The sequence below is a fragment of the Bubalus bubalis genome, chromosome 5, assembly GCF_019923935.1.
Source record: "Bubalus bubalis isolate 160015118507 breed Murrah chromosome 5, NDDB_SH_1, whole genome shotgun sequence".
In the NCBI taxonomy this organism is placed as follows: Eukaryota; Metazoa; Chordata; class Mammalia; order Artiodactyla; family Bovidae; genus Bubalus; species Bubalus bubalis.
Genome location: NC_059161.1, coordinates 98,292,604 through 98,313,217, shown reverse-complemented (window position 1 = coordinate 98,313,217; position 20,614 = coordinate 98,292,604). Strand labels below are relative to the sequence as shown.

General features: G+C 54.8%; 2 protein-coding genes across 3 annotated transcripts in view; one reads left to right on the top strand and one right to left on the bottom strand.

Moving 5' to 3' along the window:
- The window catches only part of USP35 (ubiquitin specific peptidase 35), a 56,945-nt gene extending 55,806 nt beyond the window's left edge, over positions 1 to 1,139 (top strand). Inside the window, exon 13 of the mRNA XM_045165802.1 lies at positions 109 to 1,139. Coding sequence (XP_045021737.1) covers positions 109 to 276 — 168 coding nt within the window. The 3' untranslated portion in view covers positions 277 to 1,139. The remainder of the gene's footprint in view (positions 1 to 108) is intronic.
- Positions 1,140 to 1,936: 797 nt separating this feature from the next.
- The window catches only part of GAB2 (GRB2 associated binding protein 2), a 183,200-nt gene continuing 164,522 nt past the window's right edge, over positions 1,937 to 20,614 (bottom strand). For both annotated transcript variants that reach the window (XM_025286253.3, XM_025286254.3), the window contains exons 4-10: positions 13,772 to 14,364; positions 12,649 to 12,743; positions 10,994 to 11,258; positions 9,207 to 9,297; positions 8,847 to 8,949; positions 6,523 to 6,648; positions 1,937 to 5,709 (exon numbers count right to left, since the gene is read on the bottom strand). In XM_025286253.3, coding sequence (XP_025142038.1) covers positions 5,566 to 5,709; positions 6,523 to 6,648; positions 8,847 to 8,949; positions 9,207 to 9,297; positions 10,994 to 11,258; positions 12,649 to 12,743; positions 13,772 to 14,364 — 1,417 coding nt within the window. In that variant the 3' untranslated portion in view covers positions 1,937 to 5,565. The remainder of the gene's footprint in view (positions 5,710 to 6,522; positions 6,649 to 8,846; positions 8,950 to 9,206; positions 9,298 to 10,993; positions 11,259 to 12,648; positions 12,744 to 13,771; positions 14,365 to 20,614) is intronic.

Below are 20,614 nucleotides of genomic sequence, written 5' to 3'. Positions count from 1 at the left end.
TCCGAAGGGCTGGGTGGCCATGGGAGGCGGGGTGGGTGGTGAAGGGGGCACTGTGGCTTCGGAGCCTACGTTTGAAGCCTCCTGCTCCATCCCCATCTGTGTTTCCAGGAGCAGGAGAAGGAGGCGCGGAGCAGGGCGGCCTACATCTCCGCACTCCCCGCGTCCCCACACTGGCGGAGGGGCTTTGACGACGACAAAGACGAGGACAAAGGCCCTCCTGGGGGCTGCAGCCCTGCAGGTGGCAGCGGTGGTGACTTTCACAGACTGGTCTTCTAATGGGAACCCTCGACCCACCCCCTCAGCCCAATCTCGCTTGTGGGGTGCCACAGCCAACCGCGGGGTGGGGGGGCCCAGGTCCCGGGCAGAGGCGCTCAGCCAGGTGGGGTCTGGGGGAGGCCGTGGAGGCAGCCCCTTTCAAGGGCGAGAGCGATGGAGCAGGGGCTGCCGGCCTCAGCCTGGCAGGCACGGAGACTCAGAGGCGGAGGTGAGACCCGAGCCCCTTAAACTGCCTTCGGGCCCGACGCTGGGATCAGTCCCCTGAAGACTTGCACCCGAGATGGACACTCTCTGGGCCTCAGCTCCTGCCCCGTGTTTGCCATCAAGTAGCAGTTCCCTTCCAGCTCCTTTCAGACAATCCTGGGTCTCTATAGTACAGACCTGAGGAGGGTCCCGGCCCCAGCATAAACAAGGGGCTGCGTGTCGCCCCTCCGGCTGCATCTTGCTTCTCCGAGGGGACTGAGGCAGTGTGTGTGGGTGCTGACGCTGTCCTCTTGTGAGGAGCGCAGGTGGGAAGCAGGCTGGCACGGGATCAGAGAGGGCCCCTCCACCCCGCCCCCCAACACCGAGCAATGCAGAGGGGAAGGACGGCCCCTTAGCCCCCTCTCCTGCCTCAGTGCCTGAGAACGCCCCCTTCTGGGTACGAGAGAGAGTCCTTATTTTACTGCAAGTGTGTGTGTGTGTCTCACGACGTCTGTCCTGAGGGACGCTGGCTGGCTCAGCACCTCAGCTGTTGGTCACGGTCCCCGGGGCTGGTGGGGAAGCAGACACTGCCCGCGTTGTGCCCTGACACTGCTGTACCCTTTCTAAACGGAGAGGCGAGAACCAGAGTCTCAAACAGGAATAAAAAGAGGTTCTCTGAAGCCTTCAAAGCTGTCGTTCTTCCTGCTCTAGCCATGGCTTCTCACGGTCTCTGGGCAGGAAGGCAGGGACACCCCCTTGCCCTGCTGACCTGCGTGCTGCACCGGGGAGGTGAGTGTGCCCTGCACGGAAGTGCTGTGTAAATGTGAGGCCTGGTGGCGGGGATGTGCCTGGATTGGGGGGGGGGGGGGGTTGACTCTGGAAGGGTGGGTGCACAGGCTGGGGCCACCCAGACAGGACGCTGTAGACGGATTCATCTATCAGCTCCCGGGTGCCTGGAGCTCGCGGCTGCTCCCACACTCCTTTCTTACCCCGGAGAACCTGGGTGGGTGGGCTCAGGCCAGGAGCAAAGCAGCCTGCAGCCCTCAGGGCCTGCCCATCTGGGAGCCTGGCACAGTGACGGCCTGGCCGGGGGCTTCCTGGTCTACAGTGGAAGAGCTGAGCTTTGGCCCCAAAGCCCACAGAGCCCCGAGACTCAGGGACCAACGCAGGTGGGCTGACGGGTCTGTCAGAGACCGAAAGGTCATGCTCAGAACTCACCTCTGTGGTCCAGCGCGCCTTTTAAGAAAGATGATCAGGCAGACGTTGCTATTACTTCCATTTCACACACCAGGAATACAGATTCCAAGGTAAGGGGGATTCGCACTTGTTCTTACAGCCAGGAAAGGTCCCCAGTCATCTCCTGTTGAGCGGAAGGTGGACTGGCTGGGGATGGGGGCGGACCGTCTGGCCGAGGACCAATGTCCTGTGAAGCCCGCCGCCCGCCCTCCGGACGAGGCAGACACCGCAGCCTCTCTGCTTTCTTCTCACGGACTTTATTGTCGTCTAGCTCCGCCTCCAGTAACAAGGGCCCTGCAAACTCAAGGCCTGTGCCACCACCGCAAAAACAGGACGCCTGTGAATGCATTCCCATCCCACCCCAGACCTACTCACAGGATAAATACATGTTACAATTTTTTTTTTAAAGAAAACAATAAATTAATAACTTAAGTGATTAGGCACCAACAGCGATTTGAAAAATTAAATGTCAATTTAAAATGGTAACAGGGCCAGAAACCTAAGACTGGGCTGCTTCTAGCCCATTTTCTCTTCTTGATAAAGCAATGATTCCGTGGAAAATGATTCTACATTTCAAGACACGTGTAACCAACACATAAGAACACACACCACCAAATATCACACGCCAGCCCCGTGGCAGGCGGCCCACTGGTCCCCCGAAGAGCTCAGTGGGTTTCAGAAGGCAGCAGCTTGGCGCTCCTGTGCGCAGCCTGACGCTCGCCGTGCGCAGGACGGACGGACGGAGAGAGGAAGGACACGCCGACTTCCCTCCTGCCCCGCGCTCTGCTTCCAGCTTCCGGAGCTCCCTCAGAGGGCCGTGGGCAGGGCAGGGTGGGGAGGCCACAGCTGGGGGCCTTAGCCTCGGGGCAGGCTGAGAACCGTTGTGCTTCTGTCCTAGGGATGGGACGCAGTTGAACGGTTTCGAATATAAAAGTTACTGCAATCAGGTCTAGGGAGGGCCCTCAAGACAGGTCACAGAGCAGGGAACAGCCACAGAAGAGGCTTCAGGGCCCAGCTGACCCCACTGGTGGGGAAGAGACACAGCTCCCTGTAGGCACTCCTCCCTGCCTTTGACCCCGCGGAGCAGGAGAGCTGGACTAGGAGGGGACAGCTGCTGCTCCTGGGAGCCCCAGGCAGGAGGGGGCTCTGCTGGCTGATGTAGGGCTTCCTGGGGTCTCCGTCCACGCCGGGCCACCAACAGAGGTGAACTCTGAGCCACCGACGGGAATCTCAGACACCTGGTACTTGGGGCTTTTGAGCTCCAAGTCTCTGCTTTCAGTAGTCTCTGCTCCTCTTGTACTTCCCTCTGGTCTCTGCTCCTGCCTCCACCCTAAGGGTTTGGAGGTTGGAGGAACCAAGAGCTGGAGGGAGGCCTCCTTGGAGGTTAGATTTGAACATCTCCATCTCTCGAGACTCCAACCAGTCTCACTCACCTTATGGCACATTCGGAAAACATTGACATCATTAGGGCACCTGATGATCAATAGGGAATGATACTGGAAACTGACGCATCCATACCTGGGCTCACCTGATGTCTCTGGGGTGGGGGTGGGCATACCATTCAGAGCCCTGCCGTATGAGACTGTCTGCAGAGGGCCCTAAAGGGACACAGGGCTGGGCAGTGACCTACCAAACCCTGCCCAGGGTAGGCCACTGCCAGCATCACCACTTCATCTGTACGAACACCAAGGCCTTGCTGCTGCTGAGGGCCTGGCCTGGGCCCATACTCCCAAAGGTCTCCTGTTTCAAAGCACAAGTCTCTCCATCTTCCTCCAATAGAGCCCAAACCCACCATCCTTCCTCTAAAAATCTGACCCTTCTTCCCCTCCGGCCAAGTCAGGCACCCGCTTTTCCTAGAAACCACATTCCCTGATCTGCACACCTCCCCACTCCTGCCCACACACCAGCCTCCTGGAGCAGTGGTCTTGACTTCTCCACACATCCCCAGCTTTGAGTCTCTCACGGCCATCACCAACGTGTCCTTGTCTTTTTTCCTCATCGAGCGTGACCTTCTCAAACACAAAGTCTGATTAACTCCTGTGTCCTCAGTGTGCAGTCCAGACCTGGCCACAGCAGCCGCTGCCATCGCTTAACTGAGTTGATGTGACTAATACTAGGAAGAGTTCTCACCTGTTGAGACCATCTCTTCCAGGACGGAGTACAGTCAGGCCTCAGGCTGCTGAGGGGGTGAGTGTGTGTGTGTACACACGCTCACAGGACCAGAAAGGTGAGCAGTAGCCACCTCCCTTAGGTAGGGTCAGAACTCATTTCTTCTGGAGGAAGAAGGCCTGTTCTCCCCAGGGTAGGATGGAACAGCTGGTCTGCCCAGTTGCCTCTGAAACTTTTTAAAAATTTGGCCAAGGACTTTAACATGAGAGTTTCCCTCCCCAGACTTGGGAGAAGGAGCCTGGGGGTGATGCCCCCCTTCTGTCCTGGCAGAGGGTGACACGGACCTGGGGGCCTTTCCAGCCCTGCCCTTTCCTGTCCCTGTAGCCAGGCCTGAGTCCAACAGGGCACCTGGGACTCCACAGAGCAACAGCAGGTGACCTGAGCTGACTGGGCACCAGGCCAAGCCCTAACCTTTCCTGGGCCCTGCACAAACCTCAGTTGGAGGGCACAAGCCACCGGCCACCCTGCCACATCCTCGGGGCTCTGTTCCGCCCGCCGTCCGGCAGTCCTGGGAACTGCCCTCGCCTGCCACCAGGCCAGCTGCTCCCCGACAGCGACGTCACCAATCCCTTTCTGCTCAGCCTGCGCCTCCGCGGCACTGCCGGGGGCTGTCTCTCCGGCAGGCGCGCTGGGTGGGGCGCAGCCCCCGCCACGCCACCCGTCTTACAGAAGCTCACTTGCTGCGCCGTCTCCATGCCAGTCCCGGGTACCCCCGGGTGCCTCCGCCCAGGCTGTCCCAGGGTGGCCCCTCGGTACCCCCACCCCCGCACGCCCACCCTGCTCCCCGCGTCACCCCCCCCACCAGCTCCACCGGCCCCCCTCGCCATGCCGGCGCCCCCACCCCCACGCTGTCGTCCAGCACAGTCCAAGCCTTGTCCAGAGCGGTGCCTCCAGGCGGGCGGGGTCGGGGGGACGGCTCTCTGTCCCAGACGGCAGAGCCGGCCTGATGCTTCACATTCCCAGGGGCCCGGCCCCACAGAGTCTGTCTCCCCATCTCCTGGGCTCTGAGCCCCGCTCCGTGTTCTCGGTGGCCGGTCGTCCCCAGCCTCTCTGTCCTTCCACATCTCCCACTCCTGAAAGTGGGGGGCTGCCCTGAAACCCCTGCGGGGCTCCACTGCCCTTCCGTGTCTCGGGCTCTAATTCCTCTGTCCCTCAAGACGGCCTCTGACCTTCCCCTGTGGCTCCTCCGCCTTTAGGTGGCCTCGCCCCGCCCCTGCCAAGGAAGACAGGGACCAAGAGGTCCGTGTCCACACTGGCCTGCTGATCCTTGGGTGCCTGGTCAGTGGGACGATGTGGCCTCTTCTGGGACCGAGGTAGGGAGCCCAGTAGCTGGAGGCCGGACGGTGAGGTGGGGTATCAGCTCCAGCCGCGGCCCCGCCCCCGCACGTCTGGTAGATATTCGGGTCTGAAGGACAGGCGGAGGATTAAGGATGCTTTTTGGCAAGAGCTCTAACTAAGGTAGGATGGCCATTGCTGATAAAAATCAAAGGTGGGCCCGGAGAGGGCAGAGGAAGTGCCTCCATCAGGCCCCCGCCTCCCAGGGGGAAGGGGTCAGGGTCCCTGATGCCAAGTGCTTTGAAGGCCAGACTGGCAGAGGAGAGAGGAGGTGGGCAGGAGGGCACGCTGGAGAGGCGAAGGACAAGCAGACGGGGAGGCCGGCTCTGCAGACATGGCCTCTGGGCCCCTCCCTGGCACGGGGTGTCACAGCTTGGCGCCCTTGGAGGGCTCCGAGGACTGCCGCACGTCTGTCCACTCCTGCATGGTATTCTGCAGGGCCTGGGTCTTCTCCTTGTCCACTTGAACGTAGTCCACCTTCTCGTCGGAAGTGACCGATGACGTGGATGGCTGGGGGACAGGCCAGGGAGGTGAAGGGGCTGTGAGTTAGCGTAACGTGGGGAGCAACAGGTGGCTCTTCCTGAGTGGTGTCGGGGCGAGGAGATGGGCTTCTACCTGCCTCTCTGACCTGTTTTTTCCCCCTCAAAGTGGCCTGTAGGGCCTGACCTCCACCCTGCACCAGCCCTCCTCCTGCTTGATGCCACAGCCTCCGCCAACCCTCTTGCTGTTGCAGTTCTGAGGGGACCCGGGCCCTTCCCTGGGTCCAGGCCTCCACCCACTCCCTGTGGCCCCTTGTCCAGGAGAGGGAATTGGCCAGGCGCCACCAAGCGCGAGGTGCAGGGCTCTGTGGGGCAGCGTGGTGAGCAGGCACAGCCGCCCTGGGTGGAGGGGACTGTGTTAGTGCTGCTGTCGGACCCGGCAGCTAAAGGTGCCTCCGGGGGTGGGGTGGGCGGGGTGGGCCGGCGGGGCGAGGGGGTGTGCCTTTCGCAGGCTGTGCCTGGACAGTGCATTCTCAAAGAGCTCAGCACTGGGACACGTGATCCCCGCATCTCAGCTCTGTCATGGATTCACACGTGATCCTGAGCGGATCACGACTCTGTGCGCTCAGCTGTCCAATCGCATGGTGAGGGGAGGGACGGGTGGATGGACGAGGGCCTGTGGACTTAGGGTGCCTGAGTGCTGAGGCTGAGGGTGCATCAGCCCACTGAGACTCAGACCTCAGCGCAGCCCAGCCGGACGAGGCCCCTGGCCTCCGGGACCCCTCCCCCCAGGGCCCCAGGAGCTCAGTGGGACTCCCCCACCCCCCACTCCCACCCTAGGCACCTTGCGGTGGGGGCTTGGGGAGCTCGGCTGGAAGTCCAGGGCCAGATAATCCACACTGCCAGTGCTCTTCTTAGGGGCTGGGCTGTTGGTGCCGCTGGGAACGGGAGATGCAGACACGGGGTTTTGCTATCACAAAGGAGGGGAAAAACTGTTAACTTCAGGAACTGGACTAATCCACCACTGGGGGAAAAACACGCCTCTGGGAGTGAGAGCAGCTAGCTCACCAAAGGCCTGCTCTGTGCCAGGGACAGCCCGTGTTCCTGTTTAAACCCTCACAACAATCCTGTAGGCCTTATTACTTCTCTTATTACTTTTTTTTTTACAATGAATATAAAACTGGTTCAGAGAAGTTAAAGCAACTTGCCCAGGGCTGCAGAGCTGGTGGGCAGGGCAGACATTCCAGCCTGGGCTGCCCTCGCTGTGCCGCGCCGCCTCCTGCCTGGGCCATCAGGCTGCGCCTCACCCTCCCTGCCTCCCAGACCGGCCCTCACTCACTGCCCTCAGAAGGGAGCCATGTCCGGTGTGCGCTGGACCAGCCCTACTTCTCTGGGGCTCCACCACGGCCTGGAGTGGGGCAGTTACCCCGCAGCAGCCTGGCCCCCAGCCTGTCCCAGCTCCTCAGGGGTCACTAGAGAGGGTCCTCATCACCAGGCTGCGTGAAGCCCTGGTCCCCCAGCAGCTCTCGGATGACCCGCTGCAGGGCCAGTCTCCCCAGGCGCTGAGGCCAGCTTGTCTGGTGCTCTCCTGAGGATGCCTTCTCATGAGAAAGGCGACAGTCCTGTGCTGCGCTTCGGTTCCTTCACTTGATGGGTGGGTTCGCGCTCTCACTGTGTCTCTCTCACATGTCCCTGTGTCTCTGTGTCTCTCACATGTCCGTGTGTCTCTGTATCTCTCACATGTCCATGTGTCTGTCTCTCACATGTCCGTGTCTGTGTCTCTCACATGCCTATGTGTCTCTCTCACGTCTATGTGTCTGTCTCTCACACGTCCATGTGTCTGTGTTCTCTCACATGTCTGTGTGTCTCTGTGTCTCTCACATGTCCGTGTGTCTATGTGTCTCTCACACGTCCATGTGTGTCTCTCACACGTCCATGTCTCTGTGTCTCTCACATGTCCGTGTGTCTCTGTGTTTCTCACATGTCCGTGTGTCTATGTGTCTCTCACATGCCTATGTGTCTCTCTCACGTCTATGTGTCTGTGTCTCTCACACAACCATGTGTCTGTGTCTCTCACATGCCTGTGTGTCTCTTTGTCTCTCACATGTCCGTGTGTCTATGTGTCTCTCACACGTCTGTGTCTCTCACACGTCCATGTGTGTCTCTCACACGTCTGTGTGTCTCTGTGTCTCTCACATGTCCGTGTGTCTATGTGTCTCTCACATGCCTATGTGTCTCTCACATGCCTATGTGTCTCTCTCACGTCTATGTGTCTCTGTCTCTCACACGTCCATGTGTCTGTGTCTCTCACATGTCCGTGTGTCTATGTGTCTCTCACATATCTGTGTCTCTCACACGTCCATGTGTCTGTGTCTCTCACATGTCTGTGTCTATGTGTCTCTCATATGTCCGCGCAGCTGCACCCTGGGGAATGCCCGTGGCCCACTCTGTGAGCCCCCTCAACACGTGCGCTTTCCTGCTGCAGGGCAGACACTCAGTGGACGTCCATACTCCCACGCCTCCTCCCAGTCATGGGGACAATGGGATGAGCAAATGAGGAGACCTTTTGCTTCTATAGTTTTAACAAGATGGAACAAGAGGGTTAACTTGGGAAGCTGCCCCAGTTCTTCCCTGTAGGCTCCCCCGATGACGATTCTGAAACACGGTCTAACCGCCTGGCCTGCGGACCCTTGCGTGGCCCCCATGGGACAAGTGCAGGCTTCCGGAGAGAGCATTAGGGGTCCTTCGTGGTCTGACTTCTAGTCCAACCTCCCTGCTGGGCGCCCCCACCTTCAGCCAGAGTTAATGACCATGACTCTCCGTGTCCCCATCCACACGGCCACCTCTGCCCAAGGCCCCCCGTTTGCCCACCCTGCTGTGATCGCCCGTCCTGTGGGTGCACCCCCATAACATCGCCTCTCCAGGGCACTGACCACACTGCTTGGGTCACAGTCGTGAGAGAGGCAGGCCTCCTCTCCTCCCTGAGGGCAGGGACCGCGTCTTCCTTGCCTCTGATGACGAGTCCACAGTAACTGACACGTATGTGCTCCAGACAGACAGACAGACAGACAGACGAGTAGCAGCACGCTGCCCTGGGGCTGGGCTGGGTCAGCGGGCTGGGAAGTGAGGAAGCACCAGGTGGGCTCCAGGGGTCCCCAGAGGACTCACCATAGGGACGTAGTTCTCTTCACTGTCTCCGGAGTCGGTGCTGGTGATGCTCTGTGTAGAGATGGGGCGGCAGTACTGGGAGGAGCTGGGGCTGAAGGAGTGGCTGTTGAGGGGGAAGACAGGGAGCAAACCCTGGGTATGGCCAGCCTCCTGCCGGGCCCTGGACCCCACACCTCTGGACAGACCTCTGGCCTCCATTATCAGACTAAGATCTGACACGGAGAGGGGACTGTCTTCCCTTCATCACAGAAGAGGAAGCCAAGCCCTGAGCTACCAACAGCATCAGGAATGTGGTGACCTATTCCACTCACCAACCCACTGCCCCATTCCAAGCTCTCGCATCCACAGACAGACACTCACATGGCCCTGGACCAAGACCTGGTGACGGGGGACTTGAAGGGGAGCTCATCGATGACGGTGTTGTTTCTCAGGTCAAGTGGTGTTGGCTTTGCTGCAGCAGGAACAGAAGGTTGATTCATCAGCCAATGATGACAAGGCCACACATACAGACCCTTACACGTAGCACACAAGTGCGTTTAAAATCCTTCCTACTCATCCCAGTTATACATGGGGAGACCCAGGCTCTGTGAGGTTATACGATCTCTGCTCGTGAAGTCGTCTTCAGATACCAAATTATCTATTCCTCACACTGTACTGATGGCAATCATACTTGCAGATCTAACATGAGCACATGGGCTGTGAAAACATTTGTGACTGAGAATGAAAACAAGAGATGATATCTGAAACATCATGGAGAAGGCCACCATGAGCCCCCCTGCCACTTCTGGGCCAGGACTGTAGAGCCTTCTATGGCAGAAGGTGAATGTCACAAGGCCCTGAGGGCTCCAATTCAAATGCTGAGCTCTGCATTCTCTGCTGACCAGACCCAAGGGGGCTTCTGTCTGCCCACTGACTCTGCTTCTCCCCTTGAGTCCCTGCCCCTGATGCAGGCCTGCAGAATGCGGTCGAGGCAGACCCGGAACCTGAACTGCAGTTCTTCTTCCTGGTCTAAATGCACCAGTCAATGTCTTAGATGCTTTACTTCCGAACAAACCCAGGAAGTAGGCATGACCATCCCCACTTTACAGATAAGAAAACCAGAGGCTCAGAGAACTCACATGGTTTACTCAGTCACACTCCTAGGAAGCACATCTACCCGGTTTGAGAGCTCAGTGCTTCCTTTTATAGCCGAGTGTATCTTTTAATGGAATACTCTGACAGTTGCACCTTTTTCAGCCCTAGAGCTAATAAAAATCTCTTATCCTTGAGTTGCACTTCATACACTATGAAGCATATTAAGATATATTATCTATGCCCTTCAATGTCTCTGATAGGCATGTTTTTAAAAAAATTAATTTATGTATTTTAATTGGAGGCTAATTTCTTTACAATATTGTAGTGGTTTTTGCCATACATTGACATGAATCAGCCATGAGTATACATGTGTCCCCCCTGTCCCGAACCCTCCTCCCACCTCCCCCCACCCCATCCCTCAGGGTCATCCCATTGCACTAGCTTTGAGGGCCCTGTCTCGTGCATCAGACTTGCACTGGTCATCTATTTCACATGGTAACATACATGTTTCAATGCTATTCTCTCAAATCATCCTGCCCTCGCCTTCTCCCACGGAGTCCAAAAGTCTGTTCTTTACATCTGTGTCTCTTTTGCTGTCTCACATACAGAGTCATCGTTACCATCTTTCTAAATTCCATATATATGCGTTAATATACCGTATTGGTGTTTTTCGTTCTGACTTCACTCTGTATAACAGGCTCCAGTTTCATCCACCTCATTGGAACTAACTCAGATGTTTTATACTTCCCACTTCACAGATGAGAAGCGAGGCACAGGGACAGAGAAGGATTCATTTACAATCACATGTTAGCAGGTGGCAGGGCTGCAACCTGAATCCATCCTGTCTTTCTGATCCCTGCACTTCTGCATTCTGGTAGCCAGTCCCTATTGGGATGAATTTGGAGAGTGTGTGTAATGTGTGTGCTCACACATGTGTGTGTGTATTTGGGGTGGTTTAGGCTCCAGAGGCTGTCACTTCCTTGCAAGGCAAGTTTAGGATCCACGGGATCCCTAAATGAATGCACAGTCCCTGAAGAGTGTCTAGAGCTGGGCTGGGGAAACCGTGGACTTACCCTTCCGGTCAGGTTTGAGGTTGCGGTTGACAGGGGGTGGCTGGATCTCACTCCCTCTGCTGGAGCCTCGGTGCAGAGAGAGGGCTGAGGAGGGGTAGCTGAGCGGGTCAAAGTGGTGCGGCCCGGGGCTCATGGGGATGTAGACACTCTGGGAGTTATCACCGGCTCGCTCCAAAGCCAGCAGGGTGGAGGAGCCTGGGTTCATGGGCACGTAGTTGTCCTCGGAATTGGTGCTGTCTGATCGACCCACGACTGCTTTCGCTGGCTAGAAGTGGAGAGAAATACCGCTGTTACCAGGGAGAGGAAACAAGAGGGGGTGCAGATCTGTACACCCAAGGGCAAGAGAAGACGGAGCTGGGCGCACTGTCAGGCTCTAAGGCAGACCCTGGGAAAACCAGGTAAGAAAGCAGCGGGGAGACAGGAAGAAATGAAGCCTGTGGGTCTCTTCTAGCTTCCACGATCCCTTGGAGCTTACTTATAATTTGTGATAAACTTTGTATAAAACATCCACAAGGCTTTCTGGCTGCCTGACCACATCAGAGGGCCTGGGTCACAGGTTTGGTTCAGGACCCGCCCCCCCCTCAAGTCCACACTCATCACTGGGGGTCAGCGGCTCAGGCCCTGGGCAGGGCAAGGAGCCTCTGGGGGGCCTCGGCGCTGGCGGGCGAGGCCTGGGTGGGCAGGCTTCCCCAGGGCAGCTCTCAGTGTGATGCCGGGCTGCAGTCAGGGCTGCGGTCTGGCCACCACCCTGGCCGCAGCCTTCCTCTACCTCCTGTCCTGTCTGCTGGATGCATATACACCTAAGCTGCCTGCTGGATGCATATACACCTAAGCTGCCTGCTGGATGCATATACACCTAAGCTGCCTGCTGGATGCATATACACCTAAGCTGCCTGCTGGATGCATATACACCTAAGCTGCCTGCTGGATGCATATACACCTAAGCTGCCTGCTGGATGCATATACACCTAAGCTGCCTGCTGGATGCATATACACCTAAGCTGCCTGCTGGATGCATATACACCTAAGCTGCCTGCTGGATGCATATACACCTAAGCTGCCTGCTGGATGCATATACACCTAAGCTGCCTGCTGGATGCATATACACCTAAGCTGCCTGCTGGATGCATATACACCTAAGCTGCCTGCTGGATGCATATACACCTAAGCTGCTTTTGTGCACGATCTTCCCAGGGAGGCTGAAGGCAGGCCCTCGTCGGCGTAGCTGGGCCCGACACCCAGCAGGGCTGTCATCGACGCCCTCCTGAAGGCGGCCTGGGACGCTGCTCTGACACCATCCTTCTGTCGCTGTGCCCGACTCTGAGCGCCACCCCTGCCTGGGGTCTCATCCCCCGGTGGGACCTCACGGTTAGGGTGCTGCCGGACAGCCACATCCCAGTGCCTGCGTCCCCTGCATTCTAGACCCTCCCTGCTCACCCTCGGTGATGAGCCTTCCTGTCTAGGGCACCTAAGTACACACATTTCTTCCAAACCAGGATACGTGCATCTTTACAAACACTCAATCCAGGGGTTCTGAACGAGGAAGCAAGGCAGGCTCCTAGGAGGTAGACACCCAGGCTGTGGTTTCAGTTCCGTGGGCCTGAGCCTTGATCCACCTGAGCTGCCTTACGGGCCCCTGAGTAAACCCCACTCACCAGGAAAGCGCTGACTGCATCGCTCATGGACTCGGCAGACCGGCCAGCACTGTCTCCACCACGCTGCGGGTAGTCGTAGGACTCGCAGGAGGAAGCTATGGCAGAGAAAAGAAGACCCCTGAGAACTCAGAGTTGGTCCCTGTGCTGACACTTTCCCACACCCTCCCAGTGTCGCTCAGGATCGTAACTGCTACTCCAGGAGATACCGCTCTCAATTCCTAAGACAAGGTATCGCTTCTACCACATCACTCCTCAACTCACAAATTCCTCCTGGGCTTCTGGACGTAACTCCAGTGTTGTTCAGTCTCTAAGTATTGTCCAACTCTTTGCAACTCTATGGACTGTAGCCCACCAGGCTCCTCGGTCCATGGGATTTCCCAGGCGAGAATAGTGGAGTGGGTTGCCATTTCCTTCCCCAGGGGATCCTCCCAACCCAGGGATCAAACCCATGTCTCCTGCATTGGCAGGTGGATTCTTTACTGGTGAGCCACCAAGGAAGCCCAGCTACAGGGTTATTACCAAGACGCAAAATGAGAGAGATTAATATTATTCTACTTTTTCATCAAACGGAGGAGGTTACATGCAGAGTTGGAATACTCTCAGTGGGAAATAAGCAACAGTAGAATTTAAATACTTCAAATAGACGTTCAGACTTTAACCAGAATTGCAAATATGGCTTAGAAAATATTTTGTAGATCTAATTTTAATAGTCTGTTGGTCCACAAAGGTTTGGCTCCAGTTTGGACTAGTCTTCTAAATTTATTTTTGAAATCTTTCATTTGATTTATAAATGAGTAAAAGACTATGATCTGGACCTCTAAACCCCTAATACGTTGTAATGTGGTTAACCAAGAATGTTCTGTTTCCTTAGTGGAACAGTAACTTCTCTCAGGCAGAATCTGCTAAACTCTTGCCGCTGTGGTGTTCACTAATAGCCTCCAGGGTTGGGGCCCAGCTAGGAAAGGTCTGGGGTGAGAAGATGCCTAAAGCTGTGAGCATCCCTGACCTAGGTGGGCCTTAAGTCCCTGTGGCCTGGATGACCGAGAACTCGTACAATGCTGAGTCCCCTGTGCCCCCTCCCTTCCTCCCACCTGCTCTGGGTGCAGCCAGGGCTCACACTGACCTCGGTGAAGCCGGCTGTTGTCCATGGCTGGGAGGGTGTTACGCCTGGGGATGGTGGCGGCGGCAGAGACCGATCTGCTGCCTTCCCCGGTGGGAGGTCTCTGCTGAGGGCTGCCCCATCGAGGTGTGTCTGCCTGACTTGGCTTGGGGGGCCGGGGCGGGGGAGCTATGGCCGAGTCCCCAGGCGTGGCCACTGCCATGGCGTTGTGGTTCTTGTCCAGTGTGAACGTCCTAGGGATCTGGTAGGCCGAGAGCGGGGTGGTCGGAACGTCCACATTGTCCACCAGGAGGTCCCCAAACTCCCGGCACAGGGTGCTGCTGGGCATCTTGAAGGTATACACGTCCTCGTTGTCTGTCTCGGAGCCAGTGAGGCTGCCCTTGGTGTGGCCATGGGCGGCCAGGCTCCGGGGGAGGTCGTAGGCACTGTCTCTGAACTCTGTGTTGTGCCGGCTTGGCTTTGGGAGGCTGTAGAAGCCGTGGACTTGACCACTGACCCCGTTGACACAGTGCCCGTTGCCCTGGGCAAGTTTCTGCACGGCTGTGTCGCTCCTCATGAGGAACGAGGCCCTGGAGCCCTGAGAGAAGCTGGCACTCCTAGGAGACAGAAAGAGGGGGGCGCGGGGGTTAGAGGAGGCTGGCCGGAGCGTCCACACCCCGCTGCGGCAACGTGGTGGGGAACAAACACAAGCTGAGGAGGCTGGAGGCCTTAGGCTTATCTGGACACAGTATAGCTCCTCTCGGAGTTTCAGTAAATGCATCTGCAAGAATGAGGATTGAAATCATAACTTTGCAGCTTGTTTAGAAACTGGACTCTGGGGCATCTAGTAAGTATGTGTTCAGTGTCAGCCTTTGTCCCGTCCCCTACCCCCACATGGCTGTGATGAGCAGAGTTGGTCTTACCTCCTCAAACAGACATCAACAAACTACTCGCATCAGCTACGTGTTCACTGCTTTAAGTGGCACAGAATATATGCATGTGTATACAAAGGCTGTGAGACAGTGGAAAGAACCCTTAAGTTGGTATCAGAAAACAGCAAACAAGTCATTTTATCCAAGTCTCAGTCTCCCCACTGTAGAACAAGTCAGCTGACATGTTCTAGGTTAAACAGAAGTATTCAAATTTAAGCTATAGATTTATTTTCCATCATGTTCACTGAGAGGCATTCAGAGGGGAAAATCTCTCTCCAGAAGACTAAAATACTACAGGAAAAATGTTTTCCAGTTTAGGAACTATACTCAGGAGAGGAAAGGTCTTGATTATTACTTTTTAAAATCCAGGTTTTGGGAAAACAAGGCAAGATTACAAACTAAATGATCTGGGGGTGAAGGGTTTGTGTGAGTTCCATCCCCACCACTAATACCCGCTGTGGGCTTCCCCAAGGAGGGATCTGGGGGATCCTACATGCTGTGGGCTTCCCCAAGGCAGGACCGGGGGGTTTTACACACTGCAGGCTTCCCCAAGGTGGGACCGGGCGGTCTTACACACTGCAGGCTTCTACAAGGTGGGACCGGGGGGTCTTACACGCTGTGGGCTTCCCCAAGGAGGGACCTGGGGAGTCCTACATGCTGTGGGCTTTCCCAAGGTAGGACCTGGGGCGTCTTACACACTGCAGGCTTCTACAAGGTGGGACTGGGGGGTCTTACACACTTCAGGCTTCTACAAGGTGGGACTGGAGGGTCTTATACACTGTGGGCTTCCCCAAGGCAGGACCTGGGGGTGGTTTACACACTGCAGGCTTCCCCAAGGTGGGACCCGGGGGGTCTTACAGGCTGTGGGCATCCCCAAGGCGGGACTTGGGGGTCTCCAGGGTCCTTTCAGGTCCATCTGGTTCTGAAAAGCCACGACCCCTTGGCTGTACTAGCATGGCTTCCAAACTGCATTCTGTGTTCTGTGTAGGTCCCTCCAGAAATGAGAAGGTGAAGTTCTGAGCAAGCAGAGATTCACGTCTGCTTTTCTCTCTTATAGGATGACTCTTCATAGGATTCCATTTGGGGAAAATGAATCAGAATTCTAGAATAATCCTGTACAGTGGTGATTCCCAGCTTTTGGGAGGCTATATGCCTCTTAAAGGATCTGATGAAAATCTCTTCTGGCACTTCTCACCAGAATAAGGCAAATCTCACACACATACAGATTTGCAAGCTATCAGAGGGATGGGCAGCCCTTAACCCACTGAGGCCAATCCATGGAACCCCCGCCGTATACAAGCTCTCTCAGCTCATGGGGAGCTTGTTATTTATGGATGTGGCCACCAGATGGTGATAGATACTAAGGCCATCAGCTTAGAAAGCGGAAGGGAAACAGGTGTCTAGGCCAGGCTCTCTTTGTTAGTTAACCTGCATCCGTGACAGCTGGGACTGCCATTTCAGACCCCACACCGTTCACGACCCTTGTCCCTGGGCCTCCATATTCTCTTCCTTTCTGTTCCATTTCACACACGTAAGCAAGCCAGCATCCCTGGCCTAGAGCACTGAACATCCAGCCTTCAGATCCTGGAGGGCCTGGGTCTGAGGCCGGGGAGCCAATGGTAGACATCAGGGGCTCACATCTGTCTTTGATGCCTTTCATTGTGTCTTTTGGAGCTTCCAACTCTGGCGGATGCTCCCATCTGGATCTGTCCATTGAAAAAAACCCTTCCTGACATCTCGCTTTCCATCTGGGCCAGGCCCAATGGATACAGAGAAGCCTCCTGCCCTGGCGGAGGGGGCACCGTGGTAGAGGAGGTGACAAGCCTGCAAGCCTTACAGTCAGGCCTGTGAATATGCGGCTGTTGACACATTTAGAGCAACCCTCCCCAGCGGTGGTGGTGGTGCAGAGTGTCAGGGAGGCTTCTTCAGCGATGTCACTCTGGACAGACTGGCAACTGGCCAGGCAAAAGCAAGAGAAGGGAAAAGGTGTTCCCATAGAGGCAGAGAAGTAGAATGCCATCTGGCAAGTTCAAGAACCACAAGCTGTTCAGGCTAGAGCAGGAGCCTTGGGAGGTGGGGTTGAGGGATGACAGTGGAGGGCCAGGCCTGGGCTGAGGAGAACAGGAGTCCCTGAGAGTCTAAGGTGGTGAGGGGTGTGGAGAGCATCTCGGGGAGCCTGCAGTGGCCTTCATCATCTCTCTGCTGACTCTCCGGTTTGGGGAAAGGCACCAAGCCACTCAAGCCAAAGCCCAGGAAGAACCTTTCTCATTTCTCACTCCATAAGCACATCAGGTCCAATTGACTTCACCCCAGTTCAGGTCCTCCTGATTTTCTTCCACATTAACAAAAGGGCTAGTAACGAGACTCCGTAATCATCTGCCCGGCTCTCTGGTCCTCTTTTCATCCCACTCACGCTTCCTTTCCTAACTTCCCAGCTTAACAATTCTCAGTGCTGTCTCAGTGTCTTTAGGGTGATGGCATGTCCCAGCTCCACCTCACCCGCCCAATCTCTTCTCCCCAGCCACCCTCCCCAGGCTGGGATCTACGCAGTTGGCTCTCCAGGGTTCCCAGAAGACCCCAAGCAGCCAGGCCTCTGCGCCGTGTTCGCTGTCTCTGGGAGGCCCCTCTCTCCCATCTGGCAGCTTAAACTCAGCTCCAGCGGCGCCTCTTTTGAAGCAGGTTCTTGCATTCCCCACCTCCCAGCACAATCGCTTGCTCACTCTCTTCTTGGAGCAGGTAGGGACTGTTACCTGTGTCACACACCAGTTGCTTATTTCCTCCACCAGGCTGATTTCCTTGAGGAAAGAAAGTGTTTTATTCATTTTCCTCTCATCAGCACCCAGATTAGTGCATGTCATATAGTGAATAGTGAATACGTGTTTGCTGAATGAACAAGCAAATAAACTCATAAACAGACACACAGGTAAAGAAAAGCCTTGGTGCTGCCATCCACTTTCTCCGAGCTTGGCCTGAACCCTTAGGAGCAGCAGATGGAAACTCTTTTCTCTTCAGAACACGAGAGCTCCTGTCCCAGCCTCCTGCTGCCCTGGTGTCTCCTCTCCAGTTACAGAACTGCTCACTCATCCCTGAGCTCCCGGCCTGGGCTGGCATTATCTACATTTCTCTGGAATGTTTCCTTGTTGCATCACAATCCTACAAAGTGCCAAAGAAGGCTTTCTGCTCCACAGAAGTGTTTCAGTCCCTCAGACTTTCCTCGTCACGTCACTCACCTTTCCCGCTTTGCTCCCACAGCACTCCGTGTCCCCCGCACACACTCACCTCAGCCGTGTCTTGTGTGACAGTTATTTGAGTCTTGGTCCTTCTACTTCTACCTGACCCTGTGTTCCCGGAAGGCAGGGCACCAAATCCCATCCCCAGGCACAGCCCCTGGCATGTGGTAGATGACACCCATGCCTGCTGAGGGGACTGGTCATCACTGCAAGAGTCGGGTCAAAGGAGCTGAACAAGGGAAACAAACTTGCCCAAAGATATGCACTTTGGCAGCAGAACCAGGGCCAGCTCCCAGATCCCTGGACTCCCTGCTCCTAACCCACACAGCTGTAGTGTGATCACTCCAGACTAGAGTCAAGAGTGGGCATTCTGAGCACTCAGGAGTCCTTGGCTTTCTACCACCTTCCCGGAAAGCTTCACTGAGGCCGGTATCACCCTGATGCGCCGAGGTGCTTTCTGGGACAGATACCCAGAAGCAGTAGATGTGTACAAGGGTTTCTCTTCTGGGCTCTGGGCTGACAGAGACCTCATAAACTGAGGACTGTACTGTCCCAGGTAGGCTTCCCTGCTGGGTCAGGGATAAAGAACCTGTCTGCCAACGCAGGAGACGTGAGTTTGATCCCTCGGTCGGGAAGATTCCCCTGGAATAGGAAATGGCAACCTGCTCCAGTATTCTTGCCTGGAGAATCCCCGTGGATAGAGGAACCTGGCAGGCCACAGTCCATGGGGTCACAAAGAGTTGGACATGTCTTAGTGACTAAAGAACAACTGTGCCAGGGGCATCATGTGTGATGTTGCTTTTAATCTTCCTGACGGTTTTGGGAGACAGGTATTACCCTCATGCATCAGAAGAGAAAAACAGTAAATGGCAGAGATGGTGCAAGAAGATATTCAATCACAAGTGTATAGGGGAGCTCCCTGGGGACAGAGGGAAGTTTGCCAGAAAATATTCCCCCGCGCCAGCAGCTTTCCTTTCCATTGCTGGCCCCCCGCCGCTCTAGAGGCTGCTGGTGGGTGGGGCTATCCTGCCACCTCTGTCTGAAATCAACTCCAAACTTCTCTCTTGGCTTTTAGAAATGCTTTCCTAGTTTTTCCCCGCCACTTTATTTTGCACTTTTTTTTTTTTTTTAACACATTGTCACACATTATGGAACATACAATTTCACTCTTTTCCACTCTGTGAGATACCAAGTACGTTAACAATGAAAGGCCCGGTTTGATTTTCTTTTACAACTTCTTGTTCAGTCAGTAAGTTGGTTAAGTCAGGTCTAACTCTTTGCGATCCCATGGGCTACAGCATGCCAGGCCTCTCTGTCCACTATCTCTTGGAGTTTGCTGAAGTTCATGTCCACTGAGTCAGTGATGACTGTGTTCCCATTTAAGGAAATCTTATAAACGCTTGTAAGTAAATTAGCCACCATTTTAGGGTTCTGTCCCTGTCGCTGGCAATCTTGAAAAGTCATTTGGACCATCATTCTGCATCTGACTCATTCCAAAGGGATCCTTCCAGTGAGGGAAGAAAGCTCAGAAAATTCTGTCTCACAATCTCTAAGAGGTGAGGTGGTCTTTGTATCTCAAACTTTTCTGGCTGCAATATTGAGCTTGCCTTCTCTCTGCAGTTACAGAGAAAAGCTGTGTATGTGAAACTAACTGAAAGTAAAAGCTGTATCTTCTGCCTTTGGTTAATCACAGCCACTAACAATCAATCACTGGTTAAATTCTCCGTCGACATTTCTGATTTTACTTTTTACCCACCATCTTTCTGTAGAAGAGTGCTACAGGGTCCATGATGCTTCCATTTTGGAATTTCATCCCTTGAAATTTTGCTTCCCTTAACTCTTACCAGAATTATGGCTTTCCAGGACGTGTGACTTACCACATCACATCACTTGTTGCAAGTTTAACAGCCTTAAGACAGAGATTGGTTAAGACTCGCTAGAATCTAGAATGAGGTCCCAAGTGAGTGTGTGTGCTAAATCAGTTCAGTTGTGTCCAACTCTTTGTGACCCTATGAACTGCAGTCTGCCAGGCTCCTCTGTCCATGGGATTCTCCAGGCAAGAATACTGGAATGGGTTGCCATGCCCTCCCTCCTTCAGGGGATCTTCCAACCTGGGGTCGAACCCAGGTCTCCCGCATTGCAGGTGGATTCTTTGTTGTCTGAGCTACCAGGGAAGCCCCGAGGTCCCAAATACTAGAGGCTAAAAATAAATCTAGTGAAACTAAATTGTTTCCAAAAACAAAAATGATTCTGCTTGCTTTGACAGCATCAGTTCAAAACTCCTTCCATTGGCAACAGTTACTGTTTTGAATGATTACTTATTTTAGCTCAGTGGAAGAGCTGGATTTTTAGAACTGAAGTCATTTTAACCAGAATACATATTATCCAGTACTTAGAGAAACATTAGTGGCTAGTAGTGTAGTAAGAGTAATAAAAAAATTCATGGTTTTATCTCTAGGATGCTTAATTTCTTGTAGCTATATATCAGGATCCCTCATAAATGTAAAAGGGATAGAGAGAAGGCTAGTATTATTAGCCTCAGTAAATATGATTTCAGTACAGTAATCAATCAGGCATATTTACATCTGTGCTAGGCAGAGATGAATGTGCTGATTCTCTCTCAAAGTCCCTACTCAAAAGTAATCCTGTGAGATTACTTTGGAGATCAAAAGAGGTAACTACTGTTAAAGTGCTTTGTAAACTGT